The sequence below is a fragment of the Achroia grisella genome, unplaced genomic scaffold, assembly GCF_030625045.1.
Source record: "Achroia grisella isolate CSIRO2021 unplaced genomic scaffold, CSIRO_AGI_Agris_v1 utg540, whole genome shotgun sequence".
NCBI lineage: Eukaryota > Metazoa > Arthropoda > Insecta > Lepidoptera > Pyralidae > Achroia > Achroia grisella.
The window spans coordinates 142,120-169,376 of NW_026712925.1; the positions used below are offsets into that span (position 1 = coordinate 142,120).

At 32.5% G+C, this 27,257-nt stretch overlaps 1 protein-coding gene across 1 annotated transcript in view; it reads right to left on the minus strand.

The window, feature by feature from the left end:
* Nucleotides 1-8,632: 8,632 nt before the first annotated feature.
* LOC131847602 (transcription factor IIIB 90 kDa subunit) overlaps nt 8,633-27,257 on the minus strand; it is a 30,670-nt gene continuing 12,045 nt past the window's right edge. Inside the window, exons 4-11 of the mRNA XM_059197201.1 lie at nt 18,512-18,661; nt 13,401-13,627; nt 12,769-12,901; nt 12,220-12,363; nt 11,402-11,632; nt 10,524-10,764; nt 9,401-9,624; nt 8,633-9,069 (exon numbers count right to left, since the gene is read on the minus strand). Coding sequence (XP_059053184.1) covers nt 8,945-9,069; nt 9,401-9,624; nt 10,524-10,764; nt 11,402-11,632; nt 12,220-12,363; nt 12,769-12,901; nt 13,401-13,627; nt 18,512-18,661 — 1,475 coding nt within the window. The 3' untranslated portion in view covers nt 8,633-8,944. The remainder of the gene's footprint in view (nt 9,070-9,400; nt 9,625-10,523; nt 10,765-11,401; nt 11,633-12,219; nt 12,364-12,768; nt 12,902-13,400; nt 13,628-18,511; nt 18,662-27,257) is intronic.

The window sequence follows — 27,257 nt, forward strand, 5'->3', positions numbered from 1 at the left end:
CTGCATGTTAACCAACATAAGAATAAAAATATGGGTAGTGATTTCAAACACTAAGAGAACGACAAAAAATATCGATATTTAACAAAAATTGTAACATATATATTAAAATTCATTTTCCTCACAATAATCTCACTAACATTGTATTGTTAAGATATAAGTAATGAACCATGTTTAATGTAAAAGTTTAAATTGTCTATTTAATATAGAAAATAATTGAAGCACATTTGAATAACATTATTTTACGATTCTATGAATATTTTAAATGTGGAGACTATGTATTATTAGTTAATATGTAATAAATGAAAACTGAATCTACACAATTAAACAATATTATTTCAATTTTAATTTTACAATGCTGGCAAACGTACGAAAGGGACAGAATGCTAAAGTCGAAAGTCTCAGTCCAAGACTGCTTGTTTTAGTCAGTGTTGCCACTATTGTTACAAGTTATTAAATAGTTATATTTCTAAACACGTAACAAAAACTGGCAATATTTCTAAAAAAACACTAACCAACTATTATATACGAAATTCTCTATATTCTCTCTATATATATACCTATACTTGAATCACACATACGATAGTATTATATATTTATACTATTTTTACTAGTTTGCATACAAAAATTACTGATATACATAATTTTGATAAAAATCTTATGAACATATTTATCTCTTATTTTTTGGATACTTTTAACATGTTAGTTATATTTTGTAAATAATTTCCAATTAAGATATATGTATCTATATATTAATTACACATTTCTATTGGTCAACGAATATTAAGATTTTGCCGCAAAAATTTAAACAAAATCGATACAGTCCATTTTGAGGAAGCTTCATTGATCGACATAAAACAAATGGAAATTATGTTCTTTACTATGTATCTATCATGTTAATTATTTCATTACAATAAACTGAAACTCGCTTTGAAAGTGATTACGTAAAATCGCAAAACTATTGCAAATATTTTTTTAATGGAAAACTATGGAATGATGCTACTGCGTACACTATGGTATATTCCGGCGGGCACTAGTGGAAGATAAAAGAATATGGAGAAATTCAGACCCGTTTGCGTTCCATGTTGAGTATGTAGCGGTTTTATGTTAATTATCGCATGTCTCTTACTTGTTATTGTTTTATTAATTATTTTATACTAGCTGCTTCCGCGACTTTTTCCACGTGGAATTTAACTTTATTTTTCTAAAATAAAACTAGCCTAAGTTACTCCTTATTACATCAGCTACCTGCCAAAAATAGTCGCGTTAAAATTGGTCCAACCATTGACAGACAGATAAAAATTATAAAAAACATTATTTTGGTGTACCCACTTAGTAAAAAAAAAACAGTTATTTCAATATTACAAACATACACTCCAATCTTATTTATATGTATAGATAACATCAATTCAAAAGTTTTTTAACACACAAGTTTTTTGCTTATTCTTCTTGTGATGAATCTGCGTTCCGAATGAGTGGTAGAATAAAAAAATATGACTATTCAAAAGTGCTTTATTTGAATAATGATTATTTTTATTTATATTTTTATTCAACGGCATATAATAACAGCGATGGTTTCTAGTTGGGACCGCCTGAAATCGACTTGACCGATCTAATTTGTAGTAATGAGGCCGCTGCTATCCATTGGGGTAACAATATGTTGCTTTCCTTCCCGCCAATGAAAATGAAAGCATGTGTTGTTAATAAAAAAACCAATAAAATTCTCATCCTTTTATTTCAGCTAGAATACCTCCATTATTCATGCAAAAGGATTATAATTTCATTATGGTATAAAAGATAATGATCTAAAATTAATGAGAACTTATTTAGAGGATAGGGTCCAAACTGTAGATATTGACGGTATAAAATCTAAGGGAGCTAATATTGGGATGGGCGTTCCACAAGGGTCAATCTTAGGCCCCTTTCTCTTTTTAATTTACATAAATGACCTTCCCTTTATGGTAGAGAAAATTGCAGATATAGTGCTGTTTGCGGATGATACTTCGTTAGTGTTTAAAATTGGACGTCAAACTAATCAATTAGACGATGTAAATTGTGCTATGTCTGCTATATTAAATTGGTTTACATGTAATAACCTATTATTAAATTCCAGCAAAACAAAGTGTATAAAATTTACACTTCCTAATGTAAGACCAATAAATACACAGTTATTGCTTAATGATGAAATAGTAAATTTTGTTAATGATACAGTTTTTTTAGGTATAACAGTGGACTCGAAATTACAATGGGGGCCCCATATTTCAAAATTGGCCAATAGACTCAGTTCAGCTGCATATGCAATTAGAAGAATTAGGCAATTAACAGACGTGGCGACGGCTAAACTTGTATACTTTAGTTATTTCCATAGCATTATGTCATATGGTATACTACTGTGGGGTAAAGCAGCCGATATAAATACTATATTTATTTTACAAAAGAGAGCCATACGTTCTATTTATGGTATGGGTTCAAGAGAGTCATTACGTCAGTGTTTTAAAGATTCAAATATCCTCACCGTTACTTCACAATACATTTATGAGAATATCATGTATACACGGAAGAATTTAGAGAGTTTTAGAAAACTTAAAGACTGTACAAATAGAAACTTACACAATAAAAATAAGCTAATTTTACCTAAATGCCGCCTGCACAAAGTCAGTAATTCATTCTATGGTAATTGCGTAAGATTTTATAATAAACTGCCAGAATCTGCACTAAATCTGACAGAGAGGCAATTCAAATCTTATATTAAACAATTTTTGTGTAAGAAAGCCTATTACAGGATAGACGAATTCATAGACGACAACATATCAAGTAAATAACTAGTTTATTAGCATACAACGTTATAATTTAATTTTCTCATTGCTTTCTTGATTTAATTGATTGATTTTAGAAATATGAAAGCGTAGCGGTTTTTGTATTGATTGCCGCATGCATTCTTATGGAAAAAGTGAATACTATAACTATCAGATAGCAATTGTAAGTAGCTTTGACGTAGTCTAGTGTTTTGAGTAGTCATGCTCACTAAAATGACTTGTGGCGGCGTGGTGGGCCGGGTCAGCTCTAAAATATGGTCGAGCGCAGTGATGGCTGGCTCATCCGTCATACTCGTGAACGGGTGCTGCTTGTAGGGACTGGTCTGCTCTAATCACTATGACTGATTTCCTCTTATTAATTGTTTAACCAGTTGGTTATATATTCAATATTATTTCTATTTGAGTATTTAATAGAATTAGTGCTAATTGGTGGTTTGTATTCACACACTTAAACTTAAAAATGTAAAGTAATAATAAAATTATTTAAAAGAGCAACACGCAAGTTTCTTGCTCGTTCTTCTTGTGATGAGACAGCTTTCCGAACGAGCGGTAGATTAAAAAATGTAATGACTATTCAAAAGTGCTTCAATGTAAGTTTATTTGAATAAATGATTTTCTATTCTATTCTATTCTATTCTATTCTATTCTATTCATCATCATGTACCTATAGCAGATAATATGTCATATATTATAATAACCATGAATAAATTATGAATTATAATATTTATCTAGGTGGTTTAGCTAAAAAAACATCGATTCATTAGTGAATGCAATTATCGCGAGTTAGTCGAGATATATTTGATACAAATAAAGATGGATTGGTGGGGACTATATTTTGACTTTTAAGTTTACCTATGTTCACGATGATGCAAACCAGTGTTGAGTCTAGAGGTCATCGTGCACGGAGCAACAAATATAAGTCGTTTCGGATGGTTCTATCACTGTACGTATTTTATTTTGTCTAAAATGATTTTTGAATGTGAAATTTTTGAATTGATGAATTTTTTGCTGAATAGGTAAATTGTAAATCACACAGCACCATTCTACTATAGCACTAAGCAAATCTTGTACAATGAATAGGTGTTAACTACTTATTTTTTTGTATAGGCCTAATTAGTGTACTTACAGAGGTATATGAGAAAACGTCTAGAAAAAATACAGATAGCGATATAAATGTTTGTATTCTGCGGAATCGAATCCAGGCTCGTTACAAGGCATTATGGAAGTAGAGTTCTATACTGATAGATCACCTAGGTCATCTAATAAAACTATATTTCGATAAGTACCGGGGTCTTTTTGGAACTGGATTATGGTTTTCGGGTCGGAATTTCGGGACTGTCTACTTTAGACACGAACAACAACTACGACACAAACTAATAATAATAATAAAAAAATACCCACCATATCCTCACTAGTTCCTTCACATTCAGCATTATCTTGACATTTTGTCTTAAAGAACTCCTTAAGTAATTATTTAAATACGCAATGTTTTGTAATCTTATAAATTTATTCAGAGACATAACATTAAACTTGCTTTTAATACATTTCCTATAAATTTCTTCTTGTCGCTTACACCTTAAACCCATTTTTTTAATACTGTTGTTTTATACTTCAGTCCTAGTAATATATAGAGATTTTTTTATATATATAATTTAATAAATTATGTTATCACAAATACACAATATCACTGAAAAGTTGTTTTGACTAGAATAACAAGACTACTCGTCATGCAACGACTCGTTTCGTTTTATACTGGGAGTATGGAGTGACGCATTATCAACAAAGAGAGCCTGTACCGACATGTTCAAGCATTAGAGCGTGGCCAGACATCCTGATTTCGGCGGGATGTCCCGATTTAGCAATCAAAATTAAATGGCCCGAGCGGGACAGGCTGTCCCGCTTTTCGGTGATGACTCAGAACTTATTTCTACGTATATTTTTTGTAACTTATGGCAACCATACTGGCGGCACACCTGGTGGTAAGTGACAAAAGTAGCCACCGACATCACTTCATCACATGCCACGTCACGCCAGTAGTAGTAGCCACGCCTACACATCAATCGTTACCATTGTGCAGAATTAAAATATTATGCCTACTGTACCTACTATAATTTGACTGCCATATCTCAACCTACAACAGAAACAGCTTACATAGAAGCTGACTGAAATTGGTGAGACAGAGATATTAATGCAGATGATTTTGTACAAAATCTACCTCTAGCAAAGTACGTGAACCGAATTTGTGTGATCGCATATAAAGATCTTATTCTGTCCAGTAGTTACTATTTTTAGTATATTGCACTTTACCTTACCTTTCTGGTGGAAAAGCATAGCAAATCCTTGTTATCCTTAATAAATATATTATTGAAGTTGTATTTGTTGTTGGTATTATTTTTAGTCCGCAAACATTACAGTAGGACAAAAAATATAAATACATACATACCTACTTAGTACCGTATACATGTAGTGAAAATCAAAGAGAAAGAAATACCCTAATACAGGTTCAGTCGTAAAATTTAGTAATGAACTGTACTTTGATGTGTCATTAATATTAGAAATCTGACATTAATTTAGAATATCAATTATTTAATCTAAGCAAAGTAAAAATGGATGTATAGGTACTAGGGTAAGTATATTTGTAAGGGGGAGGAGATCAACAAAATGTGACAAGGAGCGAGCAAGTTATAGAATCTTGATACATCACATTTTATAAATTAATATTTTAACTTTAAATTTTGAAATTAATAATTTTGAAACTGTCGTTGGTTAGAATAATTTCTAGATGTAAAAGTGATAGATAGTAGAATGCCTAACGTCAGACCAGAGAAGGGGAATATCACAAGGCCCTATGTATATTAACAGGAAAAAACAACCCGATTATCACATAAATATTTTTATATCGCATGGGGTTCGAACCCAGAGTCATCGGAAAATAAGACTGCTAAACCGTTAACCAGTGATAGCGCGTACAAGTTCGAACAAGTTCGTTTCACATTATTATTGCATTAGCTGCAATAGGCAGGGCTGCCTTTGGTAAAGTCATTAATTTATTATTTATTCACTTTATCTTCAAGTGTTTTCAAATAAAGAAAACGCATAGAGTTATAACTGAATTATTCTTACATCTATGTTGCTCAAGTAACTAGTAAAAAAGTAACGAAATTAAATTAATACTTTATAGTATCGCGCAGATCGAGTTTATTATGTAACGCAGTTGCTAACAATTCCCATTTGATATTAATATACTGTAGGTACAATATAATAAGTAACAATTCAAATCACAGTTGCAGTTTTACAAAACCAATCGATTTAAATTTGCTACAATTGAATATTATTTATCAATCACGTTAATAACAAAGCAATTGGATCACTATTTGTCGAGGTAACAAATACTGTACAATGTTGAACAGGCACTTAGCAGATACAAAGCATACAAGCCCTTTATACACGTATATATAATAATTTATACATAACCAACATAAATGAAAGTAATAAATAAAAGGTTAAATGATGTCCTACTTTGGTAGAGGTCAAATGACATAACTCAATACTATATTATATTTGTCTTGTCGCCTTTAATCGTCTAGTTCTTATGGAACAACAGGTATAGATTCGATTTCTAGATTGTTGTCAAAGTGGTAAAATAGATTAAAAAAGATAATCAGATAAAAATATCTAATCGAATGGAAAGAAAAATAAACTATATCTATTTCATATTCGGAATTCTAATTTAGAGTTCAATTTTAAACATCTTTATAATATTTATTATTTTTTTCTATAATTTTACTAGACATATGTCTAAAAGTTCAATTCTTCTAGTCACTCGGTTCCCCATAAACGGCAATCCTTTGTACCATCCATCCCATCTCATAGAGAGGTTATCAGACAGATCTACCTTCACACGGTCACTCCTTGAACCGATTCTTTGTTATCTTGTGAGTTCGGTACAGTGGGCACTCACCTCCATTCTCACCTTATCATATTTCACTGGTAGCCAATGTACCTATTGGTACTATTAGGGCAGGGACAGACACCGTTATCATCATGATCCTTAAAAAAATCTAATATGAAAGGTTAAATCGTAATAAAAAATATACATAAATGTATTATACGCTAATGTACATATAATACACAAGCATTATACAAAAATTTATCCTGGCCATACGTACAAACCAACGGGTAAACTAAATGTAATAAATGAATATAAACGTCATTTTTAGGTATAAGAAGATTTAGGATATTATTAGGTGCCATAGATAATGTACTTATTTTTATCTATACCGCGAGCGTTTATAGTCCACAAAATAAATGACTTAATTTTCCTAATCACATTGTGTGAAATTATCAAATACACCCAACATGTCGTCGACGTGTGTGAATAAAATTAAGTATTACACACAGCATCTGTCGTATTAAAACGGAGGAATGAGACTTTATACCTAAACCTAAAGTTTTTGGTATAGAGTACATTTATTTATTTATTAATGCTTTGGAATCCACAATTTTACAATAGTATAACATTTATTTTAATATTGAATCTTTTGTTCTCTACACTTTTAATGAGATATTTTTCTGCGTCATTAGTGATGGACCAACATTTTATATTAGAAATTGAGCAATAACACGAATTATTAAATAGAAGTTGTTTCAGCGATAATTCAATAAGTCTTATTTCATAATAATTTTCTTGACTATGACCACTACTTTTATTTAAACATTACAATAACGATATACGTTATTGTTTTAATGTGAGTGTAATGTTTAAACAAAAGTAGTGGTCATATTCGTATTGTGGGTAGGTAAGAAAGTACATACTATGTATTTAAAACTAAAAAAAATTTTTATTTCATCAAAAACAATTCCAAAGTATCTTACTTAACTATTAATGTAGGCAGTACACATTTACATCGTTTCAGCATACACTAAATAACTAATGTTTATTATAATATTAACACTTTTTTGTCTGAGAAAAAAAATTGAGATCATGCAATATTTATACAAAGTTAATCATAAAAAATATACCAAGCTGAAAGTAATGATATTTATAGAACTGAACTTTGGCAAATAAATAATGCGTAAAATGGATAACAATTTTAAAATACTTTCATATAAACGCAGTCACGTGATTAACTTTGTTGCAAATAAAAATTGAAATTGTTTCAGGTGACCACTTCATAAGTGGTGGATTTTGTTCTTCAAGATTATTCCACGTTTTTATGACTAAACCTAGATATCATTAGGATTTCACAACATGCATTAGTCATAGGGATTCAGTGAGGGAGGAGAGTGGGAGGGGGGGAAGAGATTGCGTAACGCTGTTGCAATAGGCTAGTTGACTAAATTTGAAAATGAGTTTATAAAAATGGCTTAGTATTTTTATCTATTTTACTTAATATCTGAAATAGGTAGAATTAATAACTGAAATAGGAAGAATTAGATTCCCACACAGATTACTAATTGATGTCTATGATTAACACAGCACAGATGCATACCACTTGGTCTAACTATAAGATTTTGATAAATATGATAACAAAGCCCATAGGAAGCCACCTGCAACGATTGTATTGTTACGAACTTAACAGGTCATTTCGTCTAACGATTACGTATAACAAACATATGGTGACGAGTATATAAATATTTTTATTTACGCACTATTTAAATATCTGGTACAATATAACTACGGAGCAAAAGGAGAATCTTTTAAGTGGTATATAGGTAAACTCAGGAATGAAAAAAATTTACAGGAAATCAACAATGATGCATTACTTTATCTACCATTATCCTCATATACATATCATCCCAAGAAGAATGACTACGCAAGAAGTAGGTAATGATACCAATAAAGTTTTGTAAATTAAAAATAATAAAACAATGTAGGTACATATATCTACAAAATAAAACATACACTTACATGTATACAAATATACACTAATATACACATAATTTCTTTTAAACACAAGCTCTTACTTGTGGCTATAGCATGTTACGATGCATGTATAAAACATGATTGTCTCATCTCTCATCATCTCATCATGAACGTCCTCCATATGTTTTCATGCACACCTGTCGTGCATTTGATGGAAATAAGGCAAGAAGCAGAATATAAAATACACGTAACTGTCACTGAACGTTCAATATTCTTCATAATCATAGTAATCATCTTCCTCGCCATTTTGCAACATGGCCGCCAGGGACATCTCACCGGCCGCCTCCGTCGTTTCCGCCTCCAATTCGTCGTCATAATCGTCGCCCGCATCTGATAATTATAGCAATGATAAAAATAAAAAACAATCCAAATAATGGGCGTATGTAATTGGTCAAGCATAGGTTATTTATTTAAACTCTTTATAGCACCAGACAAAGAAAACACACAAAATGATAGATCATCACAGAGAAGAATCATCATCTTCACTGAAATGACCAAAGGACAACTTAGGAAATGAGCGAGACCATTTGACCATTTATTTTGGCATATTATATTGGCGTATCAATCGATACACTCTTTGATAATGTTTGTCTCTTTATTCATTTTTGTATATGCAAGTCAAGAAAACTATATTAGTCCAAGCGTTAGGTTAATATTATACCGGTGAGAGCTGGCGTGGGTGGTGCAGGTGTAGCCGGGGCTGAGGTGGGCGGTGCGGGGGTCCCGGGTGTCCCGGGGGGCCCTGGGGTCGCAGGGGTCGGGGGGGCCGACGGCGTGGAGGGGCCGAAGATGTTCGGTATTATTGGGGGCGGCTGTTTCTTTCTCTTCTTGCGCGGCACCGGAGACTGGGGCACCGCAGTTTCCGAAGGTGTTGAGAGCTTTGAGCTATAATTATAAATAGCGATCATTGATATTCAATATTCCTATACTCTGTTCATTCATATATGCACGGTATAGTGAACAATATTGTCATCATGTAGTTTTATATTATATAACTAAAGAAATAAGTAGATTAAAACTGACATAATTAGTTCATACGCAAATCTATTTATTAGTTTACATTATTATATTCGATTTATTATGAAAGAGAGAAGAGAAGAATGATATAGGTATAAAAACATAAATACGTAAATATATCACACCGTCATCCCTCAACTAAGTAGAACACAATGACACAATTACACAATGACTATCGCCATTTAAAATTATAAAATATTTTTTTATTTTGAAATACAACCTTTTTAACTGAACTTTGAAATTTGCTATAAAATCATCATAACAATTTATTATGGTCTCCATTGTAAAATTTGTCAAAAAGGAAGCGTTTTCATGTATTTAGTTTTATCTATTTTTTTATAGAAGTAATTTAAATATAGTAAAACATACTATAAAATAAAATTATTTTTCGAACAAACACAAGTCGGATATTATCAACTAATTCTCATCGGTCGTTCTAACCTATTATTATTTTAGAAGTCCTTTAAAAATGACAGAGAAAACAGACTAAAATAAACTTCTGCAAACGAACAGTAGGAGCTTCCTCCTGCGTACACTTAGATTGTGGAATGAACTACATGCCGAGATTTTCTCAATAGACAAGTTTTGCAAGGGAATGGTTATTATTTCTTTCTTATTATTATTAATTCAGGTTTCTTAAGGGTCGGCAAATCAATGACACCCCTGGTGTCTGAGGCATCCATAGGATACGGTGACCATTTACGATTAGATGAGCGGTATGATATTGTTTTGTTTGCCACCATCGTAGTATAAAAAAAACAACTCACTCTGAAGAAGTTTCTACTGTAGTTCGTGCTGGTGTAGCCGGCAGAGGGGTGCCAGGCTGATCTAAGCTTTTTAGTATATCATAATTAATCTTCGAGCTAATCTTCTTTTCTGCTAGCATTTTACCAATTGCTTCGCCGGCGGTCGCCGCACTGCATACTGTCTTCTTCTTGTATGCACCGCGGAGTTTCTTTTTCTTATCTTTACCCTCTTCTTTTTCTCTGGCACGCATTTCTTCTTTTACTGTATATTTATTAATTTTTATTATTAATTGTTTTTGACAGACTCATATTTTATGCACTTTCTACCTACGGGCTTTTACCATTACGTGGCGGGTGTGAGTAGCTTCTGTTGCTATAATTGCACGTATATTGTTCAGAGTTCACATTTCGTGTAGGTTGGGTATAGGTATGATAATAATAATATCTAATATATCATAATTTATAAGGTTGGTTATTGCTTGCATTTTTGAAGCAAAGTGCAGAAAATGAGGCTTCAAAAATTAATATTATAAATATAAGACAGAACAAAAATAATAATTGTTAAATTTTACGTAACATTACCACTATTATTACTACCACAATCAGGACCACCACTAATAACTATATTACATTTTTATATATTTATTGCAATACACAAGGCTTTTTTTTTGTTAATATAATTAACCCCAACTTCTTCATGCAAAATAGTGTTTCAACCTGTAAGTGGACGGGGGGGAAGGGAACACTATGGTTTAATACAAAAAATGGACTAATTGATCTAACACTATTGTTAACATCTTCAAGATTTCTGTTCTATTATTCATAAATGACTAACATTGCGATTCTGAATATTTGAAATTATACAACGAGTACAAAGTAAGTTATTAAGTAATACATACTTTTCTGTTCTTTTAAATATCCGGCGTTGATTTTATTCCAGAGCAAGGTTTTATGTCTTGACTCCTCGTCAGTCATAATGAGCGAGCTGATGTAGTCCTCATCCTTGTCTGCGAGCATCAAATCTTCAGCATTGTGCAGGTCCTTACTAAACTGCTGTTTGGGTTCCGGTTTTACAAATTTGTCACTTTTGTCCTCTGTTTGTCCAAGACCTATAACGGCTAACTCGGGACCTGAAGTATGTATGATTATTAATTGTTGTAACTTTAGATATTTATACATGTAAAAAACAAGGAAATAGAGATTTTTTGAGGACTCAAATTTAAAAAGTTTTTAGTATAAAATTAAACATCACATATGCATAAATATTTGCAAAATTATATAGCAATTTTCTAAATATTTAATATGAGTGTATCACTTTTCTTTGAATAACTCCCAAAAATATTACGATGTAAAATTCAAACTTATGAACAGAGGAGACTTATATTGCTGGGTAGAATTGTCACAGCCGTTTTAGAATTATACCTCAACCATTGTCCAACTTTGGGTTGCATGCTCAACATCCGATTATTTATTATAAACTCAATTTTAACTAACCATAAGTTTAAATTGTATCACTAGTCTACCCGGTCTCTTTCCGTAAGAAGATTATCAACCTACAGATACATGTAGATCAAGCTTAGTATACAAATTTATTTCGATTTTTGTATCTCTTTAAAACTCTGTTTTAGTATTTTCCTTTTACAACATCTGTGGGGATGCAAAGAGTGTTGACTGGAAATTTGTATTCTCATTTACGTTAAGAACTATTTCAAATTACCAAGGCCTTTCTCCAGGTTCTTCCTGGCGGAGGGATTCGCTGTTTCAGTTTTTGGTTCTACATCCATCGCGATCTCTCCGATGAGTTCAAGGGTGTCTTCGGCTGCGAAACGTGATGCCTCGGCCTCTTCTGAAGTACCATCGTCTGGAAATATAAATGTAAGAGGTAAATACTTCATTTACAACAGCTCTTGCATTCCTGAAGATGAATTTTATTTGTTAGTGTCTAATTACATATTACTCTTGAAATTTTAATTTTTATGTAGAAATTTTCTATAAAACAAACTGAGCATGAGCAAATCCCTGCATCTCTTATTTCTTATGATAAATAACTTGTACAAGCACATTTAACATTATTGAAAATCATATAGAACCTCTCTTTGGTATTATGATATTCACTTAGTATACATAAACAAGTATCTACTGACAAAAGCAGAATCATTGGCAAAAGTCAAGCGATGCATTGAAGAAAGTATGGTAATTTTATTATGTATCTGAATCCAGGTTGGTTTAATTACTATACGCTAATATACTAGTTTTGTATTCTCACCTACGCCTATTATAGAGGCTGGTGTTGTGATTGTGGCAGCCTTTTTTCTCCTTGTGTTGTCCTTCTCTAGCTGTGCATCTATCTCTTTTTGCAATTCTGAAAGCTCTCTTTCTCCGTCTTCTTCTTCCATAAGCTATAAAATGCCAACAAAAGAACTTATTATAACTCTCTATTATATTAATAAACTTTAATTAATGATTATGAACACTGTTGCTCTAAACTAATATTATAAGGAAGAAATATTCTTGTGTAATAAATGATAAACTCAAAAAATACCTTAACAATTTTAAAAGTTATTTTATCTATAATAATGAGCAAAATTGAACTTTTGATAAGCGTAAAGCTGTTGTTGTGTGTCTGTCTGTTTACTTGTTACCTTTTCATGACTAAACAGTTGAATAGATATAGAATAGAATAGAAAAATCTGACATGAAGATACATTATATTACGACGACGAAGATTGGCTTCTATATGGTATCTCTTATCTCGAAAAATAATCATGGCTGATATAGAGTATGAAGTTTTATGCAGATGAAAGTGCGGGATAACTCTAATATTGTAGGTATAGAATGGTTTTGATCGTAGCTACATTTATACAAATATATTCACATATACGGTAACAACACAAATACCTTTTGCAGTCTTTCTTTATCTCTTTTCCTAGCCGCTCTAAAAGCTGGCGGGTCCTGTTCCTCTTCTAAATCAACCGTCATAAACTCGTCGGGAGTGAGCGCACTAGAGGGTGTTTCTCCAAATTCAAGCAACCGCTTCCTTAATGTAGATTCATGGACTTTCACTATCCGAACGACATCGGCGGGTGTGCGGGAGAAATTATGTAGCCGGGCAGCAATGAGAAGAGCTAAAATTTTATTATAAACTATTTAGAAGCAAAGCAAAGTATATACACGTACCCTATTTCTATCTTTATGTTATTGATATCCGTGGTGCTGTTCATGTATACAAGATACAGTTATAGCTTACCATGAGGTGAGCCGTCAGCTTGTTTTCCATTCCAATTATATAAAAAATAAGTTCGTAGTAAGTAAAATGTATATATGACAATTCTAATTTTATTTATATTCATTACATTTTCCTAATTTATTTCCACTCATTCGCGCCACAGAGAGTAGGCGGCTATGATTTTGTAAATACTCTCTTTCCAAAGGTTGTCTAAAAGAGATTTCTTAGCGATAAGACTGCCTTTTGTATCAGTTTATGTAAACAAAACTTTTATTATTTTCTGTATCTGGTGCAATGCTACTAATGATAGACCAGCTCTTAGATGTTATGACCAAAAACCAATTTGAGGTACAAGGCTACGCAGACGATATAGTAGTCATGGCCAGAGGGATCTGTCCGACAACAATATCAGACCGCATTCAAAGAGCACTAAACATCATAGTTAAATGGTGTAAAGAAAATGAATTATCAGTAAATCCTGATAAAACAGTTATTGTTCCGTTTACAAAAAGGAAGAAACTTGACAAACTTGTCATGCCTAAAGTAAATGGAAGAAGATTAGAGTGCTCCAAAGAAATCCAGTACCTAGACGTAACCTTCGACCAAAAACTGACATGGAACACACACATAGACAACATAACTCAAAAGGTGAAAACATCTTTGGGAATAAGCCGACAGGTAACGGGGCCCAGATGGGGAATTAACCCCAAAATTGCCCTATGGCTTTACACAGCAGTGGTGAGACCGCTTACCGCCTATGCCTGCGCGATCTGGTGGCGGAAAACCCTCCATCCACAGCTGCCACAAAGCTAAACAGCCTACAGAGAATTACTTGTCTGATTACTATAGGAGCCATGAGCACCACGCCGGGGGCAGCTCTAGACGCATTATTGGACTTGACGCCCCTTCCTTTATTTATACAGGAAAAGGCGAAAGCCAATATGCTCAGAATCAGTTCCCAAAGTAGGATATCTTGGCATTCCCTGGCCATAAAAACTAAATAAGACTCGATAATGAGTGATCCTATTCTGGGAATGCCTGAAGACAACATGGCACCAGAGTGTAACTTTGTACAATATTACAAAATCGAAATATCTGGAAGAGACGAATGGCAAAATAACCATAAACCAACTCACTCAGAACAGGACCTAGTTTGGTTTACAGACGGGTCCAAAATAGGAGATGATGTAGGATGTGGAATATGCGGTGTAAAACCCAAAACTGCAACTATATAGGAAAATACGCATCAATCTTTCAGGCAGAGACTTACTCCTTAATTAGATGTATGCAAGTAATCCTAAGCCTTAACTACATCAATCAGAACATATACATTTACACGGACAGTCTAGCTGCTCTACTAGCACTTAACTCGTACGAAATCCGTCCTAAACTTATTAGAAACCGTATCTTGCTACTAAATGAAGTAGGAAGCAGAAATAATATTATACTGAGATGGGTCCCTGGGCACTCAAATATCGAAGGCAATGAAATTGCCGACTATCTGGCAAAGTTAGGGGCAAAAACCGCCCAACTGGGCCCCAAACCCTTCTGTGGTGTGCCTCGTTGCCTAAAACTGGGACATCTTAAATTAATAACCAAACGAGAACTCTGAATCACTGGCAAGAAATGCCAGGATTGACATATTCAAAAGCCCTAATATCGGGCTACTCGTAGAAATACTCCAATAGACTACTGCTATTGAGTAAAAACAACGTATGCACGATGACCTCACAGAACACTGCAAATTAAACAGGCATATGGCTAAACTAGGCCTTTACACGACAAAAATTTGCAGATTATGCCAAACTGAAGAGGAAACGCCACTACACATCCTATGTGGTTATAGCCCACTCATGCATAAACGAAATATCTCCTATGGAAAGTTTACACTCTTTCCCGAGGAGATAAAAACCATCGCTCCTAATAATATCCTTCAATTCTTGTCCCTGACAGGTCTAGGCAGCGAACTTTGAAAGAGGGCGAGCACAATAGATCTATGTAGGTCGCAGTGATACAGGCGCTACAAACACCTGACAATAGGGGGGAAAGGGATTGTTAGTAATGTGGACTCATGACCCCATTACTAGCAATGTACCATGTCAGGTCGACCTCCACGCGGTTCTCCCTGGAAACTATCGTCATAAATTCCTAGTGAATTTGTCACGAAAACCTGACCTCATGCTCATCTTAAAACTGGTAGCGTAAATCGTTAGCGCAGGCGGTTGCATCATTCCATTATCATCCATAAATAAAAACACCTGACAATAGCCTAATCAACCCAATAAAAAAAAAATCTGGTGCAATAAAGAGTATAAATAAATAGAAAAATAAAAACTTAGTAAGTATATTACCTACTCTCTACTAATCTCGTACATAAAAACTTGAAGACACAATAAAACTGCACTTTCAACACCAAACAAAGTGGATAAGGGACATTCAAATAATACGTCATAGTAATTTTATATATTCGTTTTTAACTTTCTCCCACACTTCCCTCTTGCACTTCCCCTGCCGCACACGGCGGCTCTGTCACATCTGGTTACATCTCATAATACTTAAAATATTCAGTTATTGTGATAAAATTGAAATATGATATCACAAAATAGACCCACTCCCAGGGATGTGAGGGGTCCTAGGTTACATGACTTTTTTTACATGTCCATGTTTATAATGTCATACTTTGTCGAACCCCTAACATATTTCGTAATTAATGGTTGGGTCCAAATAAGAAAATAAATTTTGTAATATTTATAATCAATTGACACAATTTCCACGAATATTATTCTGTCTGTTGTAAAAAGCTGTATGAAAAACAGTTGTAAAGTTTTTGAGTTTGTCGCCTTCAGAGAAACGAGCAGGCGTGAGCAGGATTTTTTTATAAGTTAACAAGTTTTTATTGCAAGAAACATAAGTACATAGAAAATAAAAGAATATAAGTATGTGCCTGAAGTCACGACACTGTTGACAATAACGCATACACCACTCCCTTGAGCCAATAGTTTTATTTCATGAATATAGTGTATCTAATTTACCACGAGTTTGGCATTGAGGAACCATTACATAATGAAGAGTCATTCAATTAAAATATAATAAATTCTATAGCGAATGCAATATAACCATCCAAAAAGCATTGAATACATTAGGTAGATACTTCAGTTCCGGTGTCTGAGCATGCAAATTATTTCGCCAATAAAACCTAACAATCTCGTATAAATTATCCAATATCATTCAGCTGAAGTTTGGGTTGATCGAACAGTGTTATTACATCCGCATAGCAAATTTTCATGGTCAGGCAATAATCATTGACTAGCACTGAATTTTTTTGTAAGAGACCACCTTCACTTTGTGCACAAATTGATAATGAACAATACCACAGGGTAATAATAACTAAATAACCCTAGACAATTTACACTGCGCCGTTTAGTATAGTCCCAAAATAAGCAAAGCTTGTATTATGAGTACTAGAAAACTTATAGAAGTATATAGGTTAAACGTATTATTTTTGTAAATATCTACATATTATACATAGAAAAACCAAGACCGTTACAAACAATAACATTCATGAATATAGATGTTTTACGCTACAAGGAAGAGAATTGATGCGATCATCGAAAGTCAGACAGTGTACTCGACAAGAGGCCGTCTAATAAAAGTACCTACATGTACTTACATCGAAAAAAAAACATCTCATTTTAAAACATCTCATCCAATTTATATTGGCGATGTTTCATTGAATGTTACTTGGGTTGTTAATATAAATAATCTTAACTATGGAAAAACAAAACTTTAGTAATAAACAACAATTTGGTTATCGAATCGAGCTAAACGAACAGTCAAACTATTTATTTACTAGTACAATTAATTTGTCCGTCAATATTTTCAGAGAATACTAATCAATACTATTCTAGAATAATCTATTAAGAATAGATATATTACAGAATACTATACAGAATAGGCTATTTCTAGAATAATCCAATTATTTTGGTAATGTAAGTTTTTAATGTGTTATATTTGATTCGGGTTTCAGTTTCTTCAGCATGATAATGAATGTATATTGACCTAAATTAAAAAATTGTAACAGATTATACCAATGACCTATTTTCACACGTTAAATCTACACTAATATACATGTTAATATAATAATTTCACATCAGTTACAAACAATTTCTATCATTAGTTTCTATTATAATTATGTTATACGGTTATAAATTTAGAATAGTTGCGTAAGCAGGTGCGCCGGTGTTATTTTTAAACGCAGCTTACGTATGTTATCACCAATCAGAGTACAGAAAACTAGGTTGTTTGAATCACGATACACACTTGACATACATGCAAATAGAACAAAAGAAACAATTGAAATGAAACATTTCCATATATATACAATATATAAAAAGGAACCTCAAAAGACATGCAAATCAACACAAATATTATAGAAGCAAAAGTGTGTCAGTGTGTTAGTCTGTTTGTTTGTAACTTCTTACATTAAATTTGAATGTTTGAATGGAAAATCCTTTACATCAAACAAATTTCAATGTAAAGATAGATTGCCCGATTTATCAAGAGATATATTTGATAATAGAATAGTAAACAAAAACAGAACAGAAAAAGTAGTTAATCACAATTAGTAAATAATATATTACATATATATTTTATACTACTATGGTGGCAAACAAGCATACGGCCCATCTGATGGTAAATGGTTATCGTAGCCTTTATTAGCCGTAGTCCTAATTTACGAATACCTAAAGGTTCATATAACAAAAGTTTGAAAACAAAAGTTTACCTGCCCCACAAATTCCAGACGGTCTACGACCAGAATGTATAGAGTCCTTTTGCATACGTTTGACGAGTCGCAACGCCGTTGTGGTGACATCATGGACTTTATCTTCAAATTGTAACTGCGACGCGAATCGCAGAATATACATGCAAGGGTCTGGAATTTAAACATTATGTTATATTAATATTAGTTAAATATGAATTGCCAAATCACCTACTTTCTCATGAGTGATTTCTGAGAAGATTTCTTAATGGACGTTGACACTGAAGAATATGTTTGCAAAATTATCGTTTTGAGAAGGACATAGTAGAGATGTATATGTGTGGGATATGGTTTGAGAACAGAGCTGGCAGGCGAATTTCGCATTTCACAAAAATATACTACTAGCTTACTATATTGAGATACATCATTATTATTATAATTGATTTTCATATACGTATGCCTATACATTCATTACAGAATTCACCATCCCACTATTACAATGTTAATTATTTATTGACCCCGTACTACGTTTTACTTGCAAATGTATGAAGGTCTAGTTATATCGGTTCGGTGACCGAATGGGGTCATCAAGTACGGTTAATGTAAATGTATCTAGGTACCTATGTCGCCGAATTCACATTTGATATTATTGTAGTAGAGGTCATGCGTGGCGGAGCTCCACGATTTCGGTTTGCATAATGGCACGATGACGTAAATCTCTGACAACCAGTTCACTACTTCTGGTTATATGTGGATCGGAAAAATCCACTTACCAAAAATATACTCTATTTTGCAATTAATTAATTCAAAGCGTGAACTATTTAATTTTAAAGATATATCCCAAAGTCAAGAGCATATATTAAAAAAAAGACTTTTTAGCCACATGTCAATGTTGCGTCTGATCGATCCCCTGTCTCAGTCAAACGAGGATCGTAATTAGGACGTTTCGAGCCGCGATTCTATCTCCTATCTACTGGTGCAGTCAGCATAAAGTCGTCAAACAGGAGTTGGACTTCAACCGCTCTATATATCTTTCCGCGAATTTAAAGTGCCATCTGCAATCATCGCTTTTTTGGTCCGGTAAAGCAGTAAAGGCCAGTTGAAGCCAACAACGGTAGATTTCGAAATACGAAAAAGGTTTATATTTTTCAGTATATTTAACCCTTCGGTTGTAATCATAAATTAACTGGCGAGAAATTCAATTGCAACGTCAGGTCGCTATAGCTAGCTATACGTAGCTATAGTTAAACGTACATACATAAATTATAATAGATTCACATGCGTGTATAACATGTCCAATATGTGGAACTGTTGTTAATTTTTATCATCAACAACATTCTCTGTCTGCACAACTCACGGTCAACCGGTCGGTAGACTTTGTCTGCCGGCGGCGTTAGATCCACTAAATGTACTCTAAATTTTGTCTAATTGTAATAAATGTAAATAAATAATAGTGTAATACGTAATCACATTTATGTATTTTTATATAACATTACCATTCTTATACAAATGCATAATCCATTAGTGTGAATAGTGTGTAGGTATATTTATTTCACTAAGTGTGACCGTACCCGCAGTATCACCCGCCGCGCCGCTTAATTTAAAAGCTTTTATTCAAAGATACGATGACGAGTACGTCCTAAGAGAGATATCTGTTATTCGACAATTGCAACGTTTACATGTCAGATATTATCTGTAGATTTATAAATCGCACATGGGTTGTCAGGTCAAATCCTGGATATTAGATGTTAAAACACAGAACAATGATATAAGTAAATTAAAAGATTTAGTATTATATGAAATTACTTTGGACGTCATTATCACCTACAAGTACATAGTTTATCGTGTAGAAAACCATTAAACTTGAAAGAAATACGATTATCAACTAAAAGTTTAATGTTATATATTACGAATGCGGTAAAGCGAATTGTTCCGCTTCAAAATTATGACAGTGTTTTTGTTGAAGTACCATTCACTAGTTCATGTTACGTCACATGTTAACACTATATTCAGGGATGTTAATAAATATTCAACGAAGTAAGGTTATCGATGTATACATATTTTGAATTGCGGATATATCTTTTACTTCTTTTGCACATTTTTACATGTACAAATACAGATAAATGATTTAACAACAGTCCCTGTACTCAAACGCATTCATAGCTCCTCAATAATTGTTCTATTTTTTTTTTAATTCTCTGTGTATACTTTCGACTTATGCTTGATTTTAATGAGCGAAGATAATAATAGAAAAATTGTCTAAGTCTTTTTTTTCAAATCCGAAAATTGGATTCGTTAGACAGTAGGACGTTCACACAAATAAATCATTACATTGGCTAATGCATTCAAATAATATAAATGAGACAAAATACTAGCTCCTTTCTTCTTAGCGTAAATTTGAAATTCTTATTTCATTCATAGTTGTTACCGCCAAATTTTATATCAAGCCACTGACCTTTCAAGGTGAGGACATTCGCTAATGATCTTGAAGGCAATACGAGTACTTCGATCGGTAGTCACACCATATAATATAACAGCACTGGTACAAGCAGTGCCATATGATCTATGGCACTGGTCGAGTATCATTAGTATCTATTTGTAATTGTTTACCCTGAATACACCGGAACAGCTTCTCATGCTTATCTATTTCAAAATGAATAAAAAGGAAAAATTTGATCTCATTGTATATATAAGCGATCTAATAGAAATTAAAACAAGAGACGTGAAGCCGATACTAACCTAATACTGGATATGGTGAATTAATACTATATCATCATTGCCTTGCCTTTATCCCATTACTCGTACTTGGGGTCGGGGCGGTATGTCATATATTATAAAAAATGTAAATAAACTCTACAATTGTGAAATAAAGCTATAAAAATCCCTACTTTTATCTCCTAAGTTTTTGAAATAAATACAATTCAAGAAACTTCAAGAGTTATTGCATCTAGTAAAGAATAAACCGCAAGTATGTAAAACTAAAAATAAGTCTGTTAGGAGATTTCTCAAAACTGAAAAATCATAATAAATCTCAACCCATTTAGTTATTATTTTAGATTTTATGTTCTAAAAGATATTCAAAAAAGGTACTTTATGTCACATTCATAATTAATAACAAAATATGATTACGATATACAGAAATGAAAGAGACAGACGGACGCACGCGTACATTTATATACATTTATGCATTATAATTGTATGGATTCCATTTAGTACTAGATAAACTATTAAATTTTTTTATACCAAAAATTTTAATAATTAATAGTTTATCTAGTCAGTCAGTCCCGGCAGTTGTTTGCAATAAGACCAGTTTTGTTGACCATTCGGTGCAGTAATGCCGTATATAAACATTAATTTACCTTGGATCGTATCTAAATACATCTTATGTAAATTAAATTCCGGTAAAAACTTATGAGGCAAAGGAATCTAGTATCCTGATATAGTAAAATAAGAACTACAGTACTGTGATCAACATACTATGGCCTCTTCACTGGTGTACACTTAACTTCCTATGTGTGTATTGCTAATTCCGCTTTCCGCCAATTCAAGGTATACTACTATTTGTACAATCCATTAATTTTGGTTAACTATTTATTTTGTACAAAAATATAGATTTTACAACCTCTTGTCGTACTAATGAGTACGAGATAAACATGTATCCTTTATACATAAAATATAAATATTATAAACTCATTTTAACTGATGAATTGGTAATTTTCAGTCAGAAGAAAATGGCTCGAAAGACGAGGACAAAAGTTCTGTTCAATTCTAAAATAGACCTAGTCGCAAACTAACCAGAGCAATATTATGGATAATAGACGTCTACATATATAGACATATGTACAACTGAGAAACATACTTAATAAGTTTTTTTTCAATGTAAATACGTAATAATTCATATAAAACATAGAATAATACCACAATCATATAAGTCTTAGATTAAAAATACGTAAGTATTAATATACATATGTTTGTATTGTGCTGGACAGACATTGTGACTGTTGTAGAGTGAGATAATACGTTAGATATACATACTATATATCTATTTCACCAAGTCCGTCATTGATATAATGAAATTTATAACTACAACTGCTATGGATTTATGGGGAATAAATGCGTGTGTGGTATGCTCTTGGCCGATTATTACCACAGTTTATTATCACTCTAAAAAGAACTTAAATTCAAATATTCGTATCACATGTTTATTACAAATCAAAAATAGTATAAATCGTTAAGAGGATAGTTGCCATTCCAAATAGTGTTTGAAATGGCCTCCATTCAACTCCATTGTGATGGGTGGCAATGAAAATGCGTGCTTCTTAGTCTGTTTTCCTGTTACGTAATACGAGTAAGTACAGATGTGGTAGTTAGGGTCGCCTAAAACAACTATTGACTATCTATACACTACTACAAATCTACTATTAATTCATGCCTACTATAATTTTGATCAATATAGTTAATTCTTAAAAAAATATATACATATAAGTAAATCTACTATGTACATATATTGGAAGCCAGATATATAACAAATAAATTCCCATTTGTAATGTCAATTCATAGTGTGATTAAAATGTAACTACTATTTTTGACTAGTTTTAGGGTCCTATTTTATAAAAGAATATATCAATTCATTTTATTTGTCAACCCTGTCCCACAGTCAGTACAACCACGCACAATACAACTATATAGATTGCACATTACAAATTGTACAGATTCCATTAGTTCCTTATATATACTACGATGGTGGCAAACATACGGCCCATCTGATGGTAAATTGTTACTGTAGCCTAAGGACGCCTAAGACATCAGGGGTGTCACGTGCGCGTTGCCGACCCTTAAAAACCTTAATATATCCTTCTTGAAAAACCCCATGCTGTAGTCTCGTGAGAAAACATCGGCAGGAAGTTCATTCCATAATTTAAGTGTACGCAGGAGGAAGCTCCTCTGAAACCGCACCGTCCGAGGACACTTAGGTTCTAGCGTGTGGGGATGAATTATGTGTCGATGGCGAGCGGTGCGATGGTAAAAGGTAGGCATCTTGTCGAACATCAGAACACAGTCCATTGTATATTCGGTTGAACACACAAAGCGAAGCGAAGTCTCTCCTCAAGCTAAATGGTGTGATACCACCATAGAGATCCGAATCATCGACAATTATCATAACACGTTTCTGAACCGAGTCAAAAGGACCGACCTGGTATCCAAGTGCTCCTGCCCAAAGATGAGAGCAGTACTCCATGTGCGGCTGAACCTCCGACTCATATAAGAGGAGGATATATAAAAAGCTCGGTGTGCTCAATAGAACAGCTATTGAGTACAGCGAGCTTTTTGGTCGCCAGCTTCACCTTTAGTATAAGTATAGTTAAATATATAGAATTAGAAAGTATTTTATTTAATTTATGACATATGGACAAAAATCGGTTATTCAGCAAAACTTTAAATTTATTTACTCCAAATTGAAATATTTATTAAAAACTATTACAAGATACTACTTCCTCATTTAAGATTTACCCATTCCAAATTAATGAAATCGTTTAGTCGTGAAAACCAACCACAATAAAAAATATCTTCGATTTATTAATTACAACTATCATTGTATATATTCCTTTACAATACAACTTCCAAAAACAATACATGACTATACCATATACTCGACTCAATTTTGGAAATTCAATGTTAAATTAAGATTCAAAGGTCAGCTGCTTAATTGCTAATCCGCAGTTCCTTGTCGTTACTGATTATTTTAGTATAATATAAGATATTTTTATATGTATATTAAATAAACGCGATATTTTGGCGATTCCTGAACAGATTTTGATGATCGGTCATCTTCTACTGTCACTAGTTCTACTGAAAATGAGCTTCTAATAATATAGTCTCCATAGCGATTTGGTCGTACATAAAAATTTTATTTATAATATAAAATAATATATATATATGAGATTTTGTAAAATTTTATGAATATTATCTCTTGTGTGTTTATTTTGTAACGTGTTCGTGATACAAGTGAAATAGACCTTTTTCATTATAAAAATGGGAAACACTCGTATGGGTTTCATACCCATACGAGTGTTTCCCATTTTTTTTTGGGTTTTTGTAACACGGTGTCTTCATGTATTTATTTAGTTACTCAGTACTATGATATCAATTGGTTGTACCTATAATGAGATAACGTTAAACACTTACGACATATACATGGATTTGAACTATAATACCTACTACTTATTTGGATAATATAATAATACGATGTATATCAATTTTGATTTCTCGATTAATGTGATTGAATGTACATCCTCACTGAAAGGCCGCAATTATATAGGAAAAAATAAATAAAAGCTAAGCCAAACACGGTTATGATTGAATCAGCTAAAGTATATATAAGTAACGAGTTGTTATAAACAACAATTTAATTTACATAATGAATTGACATCGTATCAGTCATCTATAAAGAGCAAATTCATAGATCGTCCAGATGCTGGTCATGTTTTGTATTTTAGTATATTAATTTTGATTCGTTCGTTTGTTTTAAATTATACAATTTCTAATTAATTTAATTTGTTTTAGTATTTGACTTTGTATTTATATTTTGCACTAATTAATAACCACTCATTACCACTTATGCCACTGTTTTGGGTTGACTGGAAGATATCTCTACTAGGGATAAGTCAACCTTTGCTAACATTGTCTCTAAATTATATTATACTGTACTGTGTATCTGTGTGCAATAAATAATATATAGAACGTGTATAAAATTTCTTCAAGGTAGTACTCCTTGTGACCACACATTGTGTGTATAGAAACCGTGTGTATACTAGTTTATAGTTCGTCTACAGTCGTGCTTACGAGAGCAGCATGCTGATGTGATATTCTACTTTATAGCACACCTAAGCACGTATCAACTAGGTGATATGCACGCATTAAAAGATCTTTAAATAGTTTTTTTTAAATGTACGAAACCAGTTCTTTATTCTATTTATATATGACCCCTAAAGCCAGTTACGGTAAATCCTTATTGATAACCGCATTTAATGACCATCCAAATAACTACATTAGACTAAGTATTAAGTCTTTGAAAACAACTAGTGCCAGATATTTTCTCGGTATTTTTAAACAACGTCAAATACTACAATATATTACTTTTCACGATTGCAGTATTTTATCTTCAACTAGTTAATAAATATACGCGAAAAAAAGCAAATAGTTATTACTATGTATAATTTACTAAGTTCGACAAACTTTTTTATCTAGTCTTAAATTCAATTTCAAAATAACAATATTTCATTATACATTTCAGAATTAACATACAAATTATTGAATTTTACACATCCCAATTGGTTGTTAGGTCAGATTTTTCCTTTTATCAATGAGTATTTTAAACAATACATTTAATAATACCTATAGTTGATATAACTTTATAGCTATATTAGAATAAGAAATTAAATTTTCAGAGATATTTAAATTAGTAAAGACAATTTAAAATAATAATTTATTCCAACCACATAGGTGTGTAAGTAGTCAAATATCTCGTATCTTATTTGATCAAGGATGATGGACTATTCGGGGTTATTCCGGCATGAATTTAGCAAGGACACCGCGAAGCTTCCGGTATCTTAATTAAATTGGCTGATTCATCTCAAGCGTACTTACTGCCTTTAGCACAAATTCGTGATGCTAGGAAATTGACGTTTTTTGTTTATATTTAAATTAATAATAACATCTAACAGTCACAAAATATCATGTCGCGAAACGCGAGACGTTTTCGCGATCAGAGACGCGAAGCTGAATAAGCCGGTTCAGTTAATATATAACTGAATTAAAACAATATAACTAACTATTTTAACTAATAACCAGTTCTTGTTATTTCGAATAAACTGCTAATATTGGCGACAACTGAATATATGAAAAAAGATTTCATCAAATAAATTTAGAAATTATTAATAATCTTCATAACATTTAAATGTTGTTTTTTGTGAGTTTTGTGACTAGTGCAGCTTTTAGTGGATTGTGTAAGAAAATAGTAAAAAGTGTGATGATGAAGTACACGAAGCCAGTATTTTATTCAGTATCAGTTTTATAGTACCAGTCTATCTAGGTTTAAAAAACATGTTTTTGTTCATCGGAAGTTTGTAAGTATTTAATTTAATCAAAAGTAATAATTTAACCTAATAAAATAATATAATGACACATAAGGGGAAATATTTAACAATAAAATCATAATAGGAATGATTTTGTTTTATTATTACTACTATATTTACCACCTCTCAATAGCTTCTCAGTTAGATTCGTCCGGCAAAAAAATATGATCCTTGAATCCGAAGTATGAAATTCCGTCGACCTCGGTAATCCAGCTGTTTACCACAGCACTTTACGGTACAAATATTAGTATTCATGAATATGATTGTTTCTATTGTTCTTTGTGCTCTATATGTATATGAGGAAATTATGTATGTATTTACAAAAAAAATGTATCTATGTATATATGTCTATCAGCTGTCTAGTAGTTCGGTATACCACAAGTTCTGCTTCGCTTGGGACTAGATGGCGCTGTGTGAATTGTCAAAGATATCAAATTCAAATTAAATAAAATATAGAATAAATTTTGAAACTCCTTTCAAATAGAACATATTTTTTTCCTAATTGGTAATAAACGTCTTTTAACAATGTCGATTAATTTAAAAGACAGATGTAAATAGAAAACCAAAATCATGATATTGGATTTTATTGTATTACTGGCTGTTCCCGCGACTTCGTCCACGTGGAATTTAACTTT